The sequence below is a fragment of the Heliangelus exortis genome, chromosome 4 (genome assembly GCF_036169615.1).
Source record: "Heliangelus exortis chromosome 4, bHelExo1.hap1, whole genome shotgun sequence".
NCBI classification, from domain to species: domain Eukaryota; kingdom Metazoa; phylum Chordata; class Aves; order Apodiformes; family Trochilidae; genus Heliangelus; species Heliangelus exortis.
This window is the reverse complement of record NC_092425.1, coordinates 24,209,598-24,224,669: the sequence shown is the minus strand read 5'-3', so window position 1 is coordinate 24,224,669 and position 15,072 is coordinate 24,209,598. Positions and strand designations below refer to the sequence as shown.

Genomic DNA, 15,072 nt, shown 5'->3' with positions numbered 1-15,072 from the left:
AAAACAGACAAACAAAATTTTAAAAATCAACACAGTTATTAAGCAGAAATTATTTCGCATCCAGAAGCATATATAAACCCAGCTCATTAAATGTTTTTGTAGGTGTACAGTTACATGGGAAAGGCAGAATAGTAAAACTCATTACACATTAATGATCAAATAATTTTTAATAACAAGGAAATGTTAAAACAACTTGGGGTCAAACCCCATTGGTCTGAGTCTAGTCTTGAATCCAAGTTTTAAAGCTGTTTAAAATATAGTATTTCCCTAAAGCAGATTATCTCCTGAAAGGTGTTCTCTAGAGGATGGCATGAGTACAACAATGCAACCACAAGAACACTGATACAGCATGAAGAAGAGGCCCTTTTGCACTGGCACTCACACTTAGCAGATATGACACTGATTACAGCCAGCTTACACCCACTGCAGGCTTTATTAAGCAGCCTGAGATACCATAAATCCAGGAAACAAAAATGCATAAATTCCAGCTGGATCACTGCTGGTGGTGTATTTTTAGCACTGCCCCTGGAGAAAGACCCACTTCCCATGGAAGTGGGTCAGCCAGCCTGACTCCATGGATTTCAGTTATTAAACAGTACTATTGAAGAAGACAAGACGGTTTCTCCCCAAGCCCATCTGGATCAGACCTCCAAATAAAACCAGGAATGGAGCAGAATATGAAATGGGTGTGCAGGGAGGGTTTTATTTCTGCTAGGCACAGGGCAGCTGGATTTTTAGAGGGCAATGGACTAACACATGCACTTTCTAAGCACTGAACAGAAGCATGAAGAGAATCTGCCTGCTGAAGGTCATGACCCATGCAGATTGCTCTACAGATTATTTATTACTGTGAGAAGGGACATGATCAATTTCAGCCAAATCTGAACTATCAATAATTAGTCAGTAAAATGTGGATCTTTGATACTGAAACCCTAAACTGTGTGAGAGCCTGTTCATGCTTTATTAATAGTTTTTGCAAAGAGATAGTGAGTTATCTGGGGTATCACCTGCTGACCAGTGCACACTCCAGTGACTTAATATGTACTTATACCTCCCTGGCATGAAACAAAAGATACACGTGAATTTGCCCACAACCTGTCATTTTAGTAGAAGAAAGACATTTCTCTCTCATCCATAGTGTACCATACACAAGGCAGATATGGCTGTCAAGATTTAGGTTAAACTTAGGGTTCTGGATAAAGCCTAGAATTCAGGGAATTATGGGCTGGAGTCAATTACATTATATCATCCTGGGACCCCAAAGGCTAAATAAGGTATGTGCTGGTACCAGTATGAAAGAATGGCTTAACTCTGTCAAGTTAGGCTTACAGTTAAGATCATGTTTAGCCCCAGCCTAAGAAACAGCTGCACAGCCAGCACTGCAAATGTTGGAAGACAAGCTGATCTGCTGATCATTAGATATTGTATGTGTGAATCATGACCCACAGTATCTATGAAAAGATCATCTCCTGATAACCCTGGCCAATTGCTTAGAATGAGCAGACGAGTCTATGAAATATATTGGGCTATGTTGATGAGTAGGGCAAGAGATGAGGTTGTTTTGCTATTGCATAAACTCAACAGACAGTTTCAGAGTTGGATCTCATCATATTCACACAGATCCTGAGATGCAGAGTAAGGTGTCACATCACCACTGAATTTGATGATGTCAAAGAGCTACAGGAAAGTTCTGAAAGTTTCTGAGTATGAAAGACTGAATGAGTGGCATCTGTCTGCCATGCATGTAGCAGCCTTCCTCCCAACTTGCCTTCACCATGGCTGTTCAGGGGCTACCATCACAACACTCACCCACTCCTGCCCGTTACTATGTTAGCTGGGAACTCATGCCAGGCTCCAAGCTCACAAGAGGCATTTCCTTCAACAATCCCAACTCCTTTTCCTAGCCCTTTGAACCTTGAAGGATTCAGGAGTAAATATAGCTGCATTAAATGCCTATTAATGAACTAACCATAATTCCAGTGTGTGTCATCTGTACAAACCACACTAAGCAGACTACACCAGCCACCTCTTAATTTTTTAAACAAACTACAACTTCTTCTTGTTAAAGTTTACTAGAAAAATTATGAAAGCAAGGCAGAAATAAGCAAACACTTCAAAGCTACAAGCTCACACTTACATTGTTATCCTTGCAGTAGTAGGAAAGAGCTGGGAAACGCCTTCGACTCCGAAATTTAGAGCTCCCCACTATAATGTGTGCATTTGCAGACTTTGGTACATACACTTCTGTAGGATAGGAGTCACAGACCTGTGAAAAGACACTGCTTATTTGTTCTACAAATACAAGTAATAATAGGCATGTCCAGAGGAAAAAAAAAAATTAAAACAATACCAAACAACTATTCTCTGGGAATATTCCATAATTACTATATATACACAGCCTGCATTTCTCAAAACAGTCTTTCTAACCTGAAAAATTTTAATTCTAGTTTACAGATGGTAAAACTGAAGCAGAACAGCTGAAGGGCTGTATTTCCAAATGTTAATTCATACCTCATTGAGAACAGAGAGATTAAACATACGTTCACACCAGAAAAGATTCATCAGTTCATCAGGAAATGGGTGAAGGTCTCAAAAAACCTTCTGTTATAATGGGAGGGGACTATAGAGCCATTTTTTTCTGGCAAATCTGATAATTAAAAATTGACAAAATAAGGACTTGGAGAAAAGAAATTAGCCCATATGAAATGAGGATATCAAAAGACAAGCACCCCTGCCAATGCCTACCACTGCTGAAAGGAACCCAAAGAGCTTGCAAAAAAAAAAGTCCTGAAAATATTTTGGAGACAAGTAGGACCACAAATAGGATCCCTGTCTAACTTCATTTTCCTGATCCTGCCTGTGGCATTCTGGCTGGGTTCAAAAGAATATCCTGTATCTCCCCGGGACTATCTGAGTGAATAAAGGAAATAGGACACCCAAGAAGAAATTAGGTTCTGAGAGAGACAGAGATATGTAATGAAATGAGAAAGAAAAGGAAGGGCTTTTGGTTACAAATGCTGCTGTGGTGAACTGGGTTGTATTCATTTGGCAGTTTTTCCTGCTCTTTATCTTAAGAGAGGTCAAACATTTTTTCCACTTGCTTCAGCAAAAAGAAAACAAACCCTGACAGAACATTGAGGCTTCTCTGAGAACTTCATAAGCCTTCCTTAACATGGGCATGATCCAGCAACAAAGCTAATAGAGTACATGGGGAAACTTCCTTAAAAATACTTTGGTTATTATTTCTTACAATAAATTAATATTCTAGAGATTTCAGAATACAAGACTGAGTCATACAAGTCATACAAGACTGAACTAGGCAAGACAGCACTCAGCTAGGAAGACATATTACCTGCTAGATGCCTGTGAAAAACACTAAGTCTATCACAAAGGCTTCAAAAGGACTGCGAAGATAGCCAGTGAAGAAAAAATATTGCCAAATACACTATTTCTGGTAATTTTTTTCTTTAAAAGTGTAGTAATTTTATACAATACCACCTGTCAGGAAAACACTCATTTGGACACATGACATTAAGTATGGTTTAAATTTGTCCCCAGGCAGCCAAGCACTAACATTTAAAGCTTACGGTGTACAAGTTTTCTGTGCTTAATTTCTACATGTATTAAGCATTTATTAAACATTCTTTCTCAGTGCCTTTTGATGTGAAAGAGTGGAAGAACTGCACATTACTACATGTGTGTAGAGCACTGAGCTATAGCATGATCCCTGTTGCAGCAAGGACCCTCTAGATGAGTAACCCTGGGAGTCAGTCAGACTGCTGATCCACTTAACACCCTCTGTAACACAGGAAATCACAACTCACTCCATAGTCTCTGTTCACATCACTAATTTGCCAATAGTTGTTTGGAATACCCATCCTGTTGTATTCTTCATTGAGGTCCACAAGCTTCCAGCCTTGCTCTCGTTCCTCTTTATCTAATTTTGGATTGAATGAGAAACAATACAGCTCTTCATATTTCACTGGAAAACATCAAGCAAACAAACAAACAAATTGGTAAAACACTTTTCATCCCCAAATCACACTTCAAACCAAAAATGTTGCTTTTGTCTTTTATGTAGCTTCTCTTTTAAAACAGCATGCTTTGCTAGACAAAAGTCCTTATCCTGGCTTGTTACTATTTTCAAGTATACTTTGCAAGTACTGTGCTGTTTTGTAACTTGGATGAATTGCAGTATATGTGCCTTATTAGTAATGCTACTTAAAATATACTCTTCCACTAGACTTCTCTACTGAACTGTGAAAGCCTCCCCCAGCACAAAGACAAAATGCCAGTGATAATGTGTTTTCATCCAAAGAAAAGTCAGTGCCAGCATAAGTACTTGTTCAGCCAAAGAATTTGCTGGCCAGAGGTAGCTTAGAAGTCCCTTTATTAAAGTAACATCTGTCCTGTTGCAAAGACAAAAGCCCTGAGCAATGGACTACACAGCACAACCTTCCAAAAATTATCTCTGAAGTCTTTGTCCCTAAATAGGGACATTTGTAATAGATTCAATAAAATTTTAGCTTTATGGATTGCAAAATTTTGTCCTTGAGTTACTGACAAAAGCAATTGTGATACAGATGTTAAAACAGCATAAAAACAGCATATGTTACATCAACCACTTCCTCATGAGCATGAACTCGTTTAAGTAGCTATGCCATCTGCCAGCCTTGGTTAAGGGCCATATAATAAACTTGTCTGGTGCTGGAGTTTTTAACTTTTATTAGGAGAATATCTGTATTTTTGTAATGAGTGTCTTTATCTTGGTGACCAATGGAAACCAGACACGATTGCCATTAAATGTCAAATATCACTGATATAAATTCAGCTTCAAATTAAAGTTCTGGTTGATATTTAAGATACTGCTATGTTACAAGGGGATGTTTCATCCTGTTCCTCTAACTTTCTTATAACTATCTGAGCAACAGGTTTTGTTTGCAGTTAAAACAGAACTGAAGTAAATTCCAAGATGAGTCCTCTTTGACTTCACAGCTCTACAATGATATACTTGTTCCACAATATAACTTTAACTAGATTAACAGGGTTAATTTAAATACTATGCTCTTTTTCCTAATAATATATACCTAATAAGCAGCATCTTAAAATACTACAGTAAAGAGCTTATAGCTATAAAAACAATAGCAACAAAACCAACCATAATATTAAGAATAAAACTTTATGCTACAGGTGAGAAATAAACCAGTCTTCCAGAGCTGTGCCATGACAGAAGTTTGAATATATTAATTATTATTTTTAATAAAGTGCTTTTAGTTGCTATTTCAGCTCCTGGTTGTCAAACACATCTACCTTTTGTTTCAGACTGGATCTACTGCTCACAGGCACATAGAAAGCCTTTTAAAAAGGTCTACTGAAATATATGCAGGTTACTTATGACTGAAGTGTATTCAACATTAGAATTATTATTACATGATGGTATCTATAGAAGGTAACAAAAGTGTTCAAGTATTAACAGACAGTGCCTTAAAGCTGAGTTATCACCTCTTCATGAGCATTTATAGAACCTTCCTTAATCTTTCACAATTATTTTGCTGTTAGTGTCTGCAAATGCTGCTAAAACACCTGTAATTACTATTACAGTCAGTGTGTTTCACAGATGAAGCAAAAATGTCAAGTTCAGTTGACAGCTTGACCATACCAAACTGCTAGTAACAGCTGGTAAGAATAAAACTGAAGACAATTTTTCTCTTCTAGTGTAACAAGGACATGAGATAACATGGGATATGTTATGGCTGTACTGGAGATGACTCTGCCTCGGGTTCAGCTATGGCGGAAGGAATGAACAGAAGAGGAAAAGAACAGAAAATGGAGCCTGAGAGCATCAAAATTTCTTCTCCCCATGAAGTAAAATGTACCTTATAGAGAAAGTATAGCTTTGTCTCCACACAAAAAGACACAGCAGAACACTGTCAGGGTATATTTGTTTCCACTTGCAATCAGAGCCTTTTAATTTTAATAAGCAAGATTCAAATTCCGCTTCATATGAAGACTGGATATTTTACTAGAGAAGGAAAACCATTGTGAAACTGAACAAAGAGCCAATTTTTCAGTGCTCTTATTGCATTCTTTTGAACCTTCTTCTCTATTGCAGTCTGCCACTAAACTTGTTTTTTGGGGTCCATTGAAAACCTGAATAATAATAGGCCAAAACACAGTCAGTCCAGTGGAATAAATAAACTGCTTGCTGAAAAACCTTTTACTGATTTCAAGAAACCTGCACACAGCAGAGAAAGGGAAAATTCAGATCTTGGCATGACAACTAAATATATTTTAAGCTTTCTGTCACAGCAGGAACATGAAATTTCCTTGGTTTTAGAGACTTGTCAGTATTTTCCTAATTACACAAGGCACCTGGTAAACAACAGTTACACATAAAATATCGTTATATTTTATAATTACTGATCCTCTAGAGTACCATGTTCAACACAAGTTGGTGACTTTATGGGACAAACTACTTGTTATAATATGCTTTCTTCATTGCTCTGTAAGAGATTATTTTAATATGCTTGCCTGCTCAGAGACCTTTTCTCTCATGGCAATCTCTTATGAAGTCTCTTTTCTTAAACAGCAAAGGACAAAGACGTACAGCTACATTTCCTCTATTATATTCCCCCTCTGCAAGATGAGGATTGACTTCTGTGCCACGTTTCCTTCCCATACCTGGTCGTGCCAGACGTATCAGAGAAATGTAAATGTCATGGCAGTCTCGTTCCTGAGGGATGACCAACTGGATGACCTGGAAGTTCTTGCAGCGGATCAGCAATGGGCAACCACTGGCAGTGGTGGCCTGCTTCTCAATGGAGGAAATTTGGCTGTGAAGAACCTGAGGGGGAATTGAATATGGTTATGCCAAGTGATGCTGTATGAAGAAAAGTAATTCTTTGAAATTATGTGCCAAGGCAGGCACAGTAGCTTCCACTACTGCTTCAGAAAATGCCCACGCTCCTCCTCTTGTAGTTTTTTGTTCCTAACTCCAGCTTCAGGTTCAAGCAGTGCCTGATACATCACCTGCAGACAAAGAAGTGCTTCTGGAGTGTTTCAGCTGCTCAAACATTAGCCAGGTCATGCTATCCAAAGCTTTTTGTTTGTTCACTTAAGTGTAAAGTAGCAGTTGTCAGAAAAAGAGGTTTTTTCATCTATCTGCCCAGTGAAAAGATGAAAGAACACCAATTAAATAAGGCTAAAATGTCTGGTCTCCTCATTGGCAGAATGGTAGTCCTGATATAATTTTATATACTGCATCAGATGAGATGAAAGATTACAATATCAGTCAGGAGGGCAATATTTGATCCAAAAGAGGACTGAATTAATAATTAATACAAAACTGGACATATTATTATTTTATTACATTATTATTATATTCTTATCATAACTGAGCTACATTGACCGACTCTCAAATTGTATGACACCAGAGCTAGCTCTTTACCTGTATAAACTTCCAACATATATATTATCAATCCATCAAAACAGATAACTCAAAAACTACATTATGACCAAAAAAATCAAATTAAAGGAACTAAATCCCTGATCCAGCACAAGCAGTCAGGGAAAGAGGCAAGAGCTGACTGAGCCAAGGTAGCAATTCATATTCAAAATATTTGTCCTCAGTTCTTCCTGGCTGGTAGGAGCAATGCTGTAGTTTACAGTAGGTGTTCCTCAAACAACCACATCTGGCATTCCTACAGTGACAGTCCTGCTTCTCTCACTGTTTTGCAAAATCCAGAAGCCATTGAAAATTTTCAAAAACTACCAGGCTGGAATTTTACACACTCTGAAGTTATAAAGCATCCATGTGAACTAATTTACTACTTTTAAACTGTTTTGCAACTTATTTTCAAATCACCATCGATAAAGTCCATACATCTACAGCTATCTGAAAATAACAATAAATCATACCCAGGTTTCTTTACGAGTTTCAGAACCATTCTCCACAAAAATGACATGGGTAGCTGTTAAATACAAGGTCCCCAGTGCAGCTTTTCTTGAAGATAAGCGATCAAGTAACCGAACATTTTCCACCTGTACAAAGAAATGGCAGGAAAATAATATTTAAGATATGGCATAACCAGCCATAGAGAGATCTTAACATATCCACATTTTGTCCATTAAAAAGTTCTTTTCAGTACCATAAGAAATTACTATCAGAAGAGTATAACCATATGAGAAAAATGTTATTATACTATATGATCTGTCTCTGTTAATGTTAATCTTTCCCTCTCTTAGGGCATGTCTACATCCAAAAATCTGTTAGCAAAGAATTCCAAAGTCAATTTCTCACTTGAGCTCTTTCCTGTTATCTCACCTTACCAAAAACCTGGGATAGCATGCCAGAGCCTGGCCTACAGCTAAACTCTAGCTCCACGTTGTCCACTCAAGCCATTCCGGAATTATCTATGGTACATGGGAAATTAAATTTAAAAAATAATAATAAGCAGGAAGTGATAGTGGTAGAGTGTCCTTCTTCAGTGGGCCTCACTCAGGCTCCCAAGGAAGCCTCTGTTGATAGTTAGAAAAAATGTTTCCCTGTCCCTATCCTTCTATTAGGACTGACAGCAGTGGTCACACCAGAAAAAAAAAATTTACCTTAAGTCACTTTTCAGTGGAAAGCAAGGACTTCATATCCACTTCTCTGCTTCACTGGACAGAAAATGGGTGCTCTATCTTTGCTATAAACCTGGCAACAGGTGAGTCCATAATGTGCTATTGATTCCAAGATCATCAGCTTGTGGCTTGCATACCATTAATACTTTGTGTATGGCATGTGTCATAGGCATTTATCTAATGCTATGTGGCATTTCTGACTGAGGAACTAAAGCAATAAAAAAACCCAACAAGGTGGATATTAAATGGGATAAAAACTGCCTAAAACAGTTAACAATTTGCTACCATACATTTAATGAGTTTCCCATTAACACAATTCTAAAACTAAAATTAGACATATTCCTGAAAAAAAATACCTACTTCAAAAAAGTGAAACCAAGCAATACTGATGGTTGATATCATATAGATTGTAGTAAATTATCAAAGTAGTCTTCTGGCTTTATAATTTTGAAAATGTACCAGAGGACATGCTTATCATGCAAACAGCAGCACAGATCTATGAAGCCTGTCCACTACTGCAAAAAATTTTCAATACACTTCAATACTTCTTCTCTATACCCTTATTTCAACTTTTCACTAAAGACATCATTACTTTCAGATACTTTTCAGGACTTGGAGCTGATAACTATTGAAGACATCCCACTAAAAATCATGAGACTGGTCTTGTATTTGAATTGCAGAGGTAGACTTAAATGTTGCTCTAAGAAAATGTAAAGGGGGGTAAGAACAAAGTTAAAGAAAACTGTATCACTTTTGCATTGAAATAAATGTAATTTTGCATCCATCTCCTGATGAAAATTTCCTCTGAAAATCAGAGCTGGGTCCAACAAAGAAGAACCAGAGGATCAGCAAAATCAGTTTGATTCATTAATCACAGAGATTCCAGATTAGTTTGACATAAGTGTCCTAAAATGTTCTCAGAGATGGGATGTAGCCATGTATTCTCAAAATTCTGCAGAAATAATTCCACTGAAATCATACCAGAAATAAAATGATGCCAGCACCTACGAATTACATGTTTACAATGTCTATTCCCAATACATTGCACTATTTAAAAAATAGGATTAAAGAAACCCCCATAACCAAAATAAGCCAGTTTGGTGGCAAAATGCTTAAAATCAAACAATTAGTAAAACCAAGTCTTCTCTCTCAGGGCCTGTTATAATCTACTTTAAACAAAAATAAAACATCTAGAAAGCCTGGATGAAGTTTTTTCCCAGGACCATCTACTTCAGAGGTCATATGTTGGGGTGAGGAGGAATGGAAGAATGAAAGAAACACAGCATTAACCCAGTAAGCATTCTGTAGTGAGCAACAGAGGAGATATAAAAGAGCAGGAATGATGATAAAAATGAGGTTTGTTTGGACAAAACAAGGAATCTACATCTTAGTCCAATGTGGATGAAGACTCTGCCCTGGCACAAGGCAGCCACCACCCTCACCCTGCAAACTGGGGTAGCTCAGGACATGAAATACAAGCAAGGCAGAGACCCACAGGCTGGGCAGGGGCTGACAGACAGATGAATTTCCAGCCCTCTTAGTCACATCCTTTCCCCACTCCTTGATCAGAGACCCACGTCTGACTTATGCTGAAACAGACAAACGAAGGCTCCCCTTTGGTTGGGTATTTTTATTACAGTTACAAATAAATTAAAGGTTGGATCACCAAGCACAGTTCAGTAAATCATATTTCATGATAACAAATACAATGGCTGCACTGGGTCAGACCAGAGGCTCGCCCAGCCCTGCAATTTGTCCCTCAGTGCAGGGAATTGCAGCTGCTTATGGCAGTGCTTCTGGCATTTGTATCACCCTAACTGCACTCTGATTCCCTGAATTCTGTCAAAAAACATTTTGAATCCCTGTAACTTATTGGTACCCACAACAAACACCTTCTGAGAGTGAACCCTCCCTCTCATTTCAGCTATACGTTGTACAAGAAAAAAAAAAATCCCTTCCTCTTGTGTGCTTTGGAACTGACACCAGTAGCAGGTGCAGCCATGCATTCAGTGAGCAACTTTGCCAAGAGGGGATGTCATTCCTCATTCCCTTTCCCTGTGCCAGAGATGCTGTTACAGGCCCTCCATTTTCTCCTCCCAGACTGAAAAGCCCAACTTCGTGTACTTGTCACCTTTGTGGAAGCTATTCCAGAAAAGCTCTTCCACACTTCTGATTATCATACAAGAGGTCTATTTCTTAAAAAAAAAAAGGCCAAAAGTGCAAAGAGAATTGAAGACAGAGGTACAAAACATGTTTGTGTAGCAGAACGGTGAAGTTTACTGTTTTGTTTTCTATTTGGTTTTCAAAAATTTTCAAACATTGCTTTTTTGTTCTCTGCTGAACTCCAACCCAAGTCTTCTTTTGTAAGAGATAACCCCTGTGTGTATTATCATCCATTTATCAGTGATTAATTTTATCACCAGCATCCTGGGACCTTGCTGCAAAGTGCTACAGCAATCTTCCATTTCTCCTGCCCTGAATCATGCTTCCACTATCAGTGAAGTTTGGCACCTCTGGCATCCCCTCCCTTCAGTATGTCTCAAAGCTCTTTGAAGTTGAACATCACAGACTCTTCCGGATTCCTTGGATCTCTACCAATAAATTCCTTCCACTGGAAAAATGGGCACTTTGTTCTTACTATTTATTTCTTATTTTTTAACTATCTATGACTGAGAGGTCTGTATTCCTTATCCTATCCCACTTAAGTTTCTTCAAAAGCTTTTGATGAAGGACATGATCAAGTGAGTTTAGGAAGACCAGCTAGCTTCTATCAAATGAATCACCTTCATCTGGATGTTCAGCTACTTTTACAAAGAAAATTCAGATATTCCAGATTCCTTTACCAAACCTATGCTGACTCTCCCCAGTTTTACCATACTTGTCCATAAATCTAATGATTTAGAAGAAGGCCTAGGGTGTGTTGCAGCTCCTACTGATTTTTTCAGATTAGGTGTCATATTTATCACTGTTTTTATCAGACTGGGAAAATTTTAAGCATTACACCATTTTTACTGGCTTGACTGTTCTGTATTCTAGTTCTGTTTTCTTGCGTGGATACAATCTGCTCCTGGTAACTTTTCAGTGTTCATTGTTGCCAGTTTCTTCTGACATCTCTTATAATGATTTCATTGGTGAAAAATCCGGTATGTTTACAGAGAAATATGAATGGGGATATCCCTAAATACATTCCTTACTTTGATAATTTATTGGTCCTGCAGATTTTCTGCCAGGATTTCACCTATTTAAAAACAGTTTGAAAATTGTTTTTTCTTGGTTTTGCCAAGTTATCCTCCAAAATATCTTCTGGCCTGACTTATTTTTTTATATATATTCAACTTTTTATGCTTTGTTTTCCTCATTTAGGCATAACTTCAACTTGAAGTTTACTTTTTTTTTTACTTGAAGTTTTACTTTTACTTCAAGTAAAAGAAGTTCTTTTAGTAAGAGGCATCCTCTTGCTCCTTCACCCTCCTGTTTATTTATGCAAATGGTTTCTTGGTCTTTCAAAGCCTTTTTCTAGAAGTCATCTTACAGTGAGCACCCATATTTAAACAATTTTCACAACTCCTATAAACATTTTAGGTTTTGGCTCTCTTCCCTTTAAAACAGTTTTCACATTTTTATGTAGTTTCCTCTTTGAAGTTGCACATTGCCATGGGAGATTTGTTCCCTACTTTTTTTGGTATTTTAAGGATAGTGAATATAAGCACATTAGTTGCTGTCCCACAGAGGTTCTAGCTGTACTTTGAACCAGGTCTTCCTGTCATTCTCTAAGAAGAAGGTTCTAGAATTATTTAGAATGACTTCAAACTACTCCTCTCCCTCTCCCCCCAGTAGACAAACAGCCTCCTAATAAGCAATCATATAAAAACTCTGAAGTTTTATGCAGGGTCACACACTCCCCAGCCCACTTACCCAATCTCAGATTGGTGAAGGATGCCTCCCACTGTTACCACATTTCCCAGCTTCATGCCCCATTTGATCTCGTGTAAGTTGTCCTAGGCAATGCCATAATTCTGGTAAGATGTTTGGTACTTCACTGCTAACACTGTACTGCAGCCCTGTGGTGCTACAGCTCTGCTTTCCCTACTGGATCTTGTAATTTCAAACTGTAGGGACTCTTTGCTTTTCTGGTGCAGTAAATCTATGGGATTCTACTCTGCTTTCTTCAAGACAGAAATGTGCTCTTTGCCAGGTATGATTTTACCTGTCTTTCATGCATAATTTGTCATTGATATTAGTCTGACACATTGATTATTTTTCTTCTACTGTTTGTAAAATGCTATTATATCAACATTCTCTTTATAACTTTAGTTCTAACTTTTTTTTTCTGGTCTTCAAGATTTGTACAGAAACATTTATTTAGTCTAATTGACTATATTTCTTTGCTCTGATTAAGTGGAACTCTTGACAAATCTCATTTATTTTAGAATGCAGACTTCTTCATACTGACAGCATTTCTTGAAGCACTGCACAGAATCCAAAATATCAGATGTTTTCTACATTCTAACAAAAGCTTCTCAGTTTCTGAGTACTTCAGTATGGGTAAGTACAACTCAAAATGAGCTCTCCCACCAGGCTCAACAAGAAAAAAGTAATGTTTGTGAGATGATGCAGCAGACTGAATTTTTAGCTAGCCCTTATTCCTGCTGACCTCATTAAGTACAGTAAATTTCAGTTGAAATTAAATGAGGATCTCAAAATCTGGCTCAGTAAAAATTAGCATGATTTATTGACTAACCTTGCTGAGTTCTCGTGTGATGTATCTCAATTTGTGATTGCAATATGAAAAAAATAAAGAAGGTTTACTAATACTAAGAAGGTTTACTCATGAACTGCTTTATCTTCTCTAACATAATTTCCAAGAGAAAGTGAACTGCTTAAACCTAAAGTCTACCTGGATTTGAGTCCACAGTTCTGATTTATATCAAGTAAGTGGCACGAAGTACTTCCAGAAGAAGTACAGATATCTAACTTCTCAGGAGCTTGTTCTAAAAACTCTGCATAACCTCTTACATGAATTTACATGGTTTTCATCTGAGCTCCATCTGTGTTTTTTCTGCTGAGTTTCCAGCTAATCAGACTTCCTGAAAAAGCAATATGTTTCACCCATTGACAAGAAAAAAAAATAGGGTCAGCCTCAATCTTAAGATTTCATTCTGCTGATCAAAGGATCCTGAGAAGGAGCCTTCTTTCTTCTTTTTCACCCTTGCAATCAGTAAAAGAAAGCCAGGTCAAACAGTGTCTTTAAATGGTCTAGAGGGAACATGAATGCACTCATTCCACACAGGAGGAAGACACATTCCAACAGTGCTTTAGAAGAACCTGAGTTTTTCTATCTAAACAGTAGCAGCATGTTGAGAAATCAGCATTATCACTGAAAATAAACAATGTTAAATTTAATATCAGAAAGAGAGACTGTGGTAATTAATCTCCTCCTTTTTCTCCAAAAAGTGCTTCATTTTTTCATCTAAACTGATTCATATTTATTGGAGAATCGTGTAGGTACTGACACACAAAGGAAAAGCATATATACCATACACACGTGCTTTGCCTAAAAGGAACAGCTGGTAGGAGAAACCAGATCAGAAAATCCCAGGTAAAGAATAAGAAGGTGTAAAACTAGCCTAAAAAAACCAAAAACATTTGCCAAACCAGACTGGAGAGTGGTATCTGAGTAAAAACTTCAGTCATGTATCTGAAGGTGTTGCCCCCATCATTTATTTTTGCCTGATGACTGTGATTGTCTAGGCTTAAAGAAAAGACTGCCAAGAGATTTATTTCAATTATTACAACCCCTTACATGGGGATAAATAAAGTTGGCCAGAAACTCATTTTCAATGTAACACATATGACAAAAAGAAGGAAACAAAAATAGAAATTTAAAAAAAATAGAAGGGAACACAGATTAAGAACAGATGGAAGGCTCTTTTTACTCAAGAGAATAAACATGACAAATGACTTATGAATACAGTTAGTTGCAAGGAGGTCATTCATGAAAAAGATGTCATATTAGGGAAAAGCATGGGACAAAGCTTTGTTCAGGCACAACTCCCACCAGTTTCAATGGGACACCCACCTAACAAAGAATGGCAAAGAAATGACCCTGAAAGTGTTCAGAAAAGTTGGTGTACTAAAATGTTATTCCTAAAAATATCCATGTACCCTAATTTTTTTTCATTTTTAGTATGGATTACTTCTTGAATAAGCTCTGACTGCATGGCCTATTTTCAGTGCTTCTTGAATATGCTACTTTTCATTCTCACTTCTTTGAGTTGCATTGGTACCTCAGCACAGCAGAAGTTACACTACTTTCTCATGCAGTTTACAACTCCATATGGGAAAGCTCCTTCCTATGCAGGATCAGTTTTGACTGTGAACTCAGACTGGAGTATGGAAAGGAGAGAAGCAAAGCCATAGAGCAAATTGGTCAGACTGGAAAAGGTCTCA

At 37.6% G+C, this 15,072-nt stretch overlaps 1 protein-coding gene across 2 annotated transcripts in view; it reads right to left on the bottom strand.

The window, feature by feature from the left end:
* Positions 1-15,072, bottom strand: part of MTMR7 (myotubularin related protein 7) — a 45,490-nt gene that overhangs the window by 20,466 nt on the left and 9,952 nt on the right. For both annotated transcript variants that reach the window (XM_071743448.1, XM_071743449.1), the window contains exons 2-5: positions 7,918-8,040; positions 6,682-6,844; positions 3,825-3,982; positions 2,138-2,266 (exon numbers count right to left, since the gene is read on the bottom strand). In XM_071743448.1, the coding sequence (XP_071599549.1) occupies positions 2,138-2,266; positions 3,825-3,982; positions 6,682-6,844; positions 7,918-8,040 (573 nt within the window). The remainder of the gene's footprint in view (positions 1-2,137; positions 2,267-3,824; positions 3,983-6,681; positions 6,845-7,917; positions 8,041-15,072) is intronic.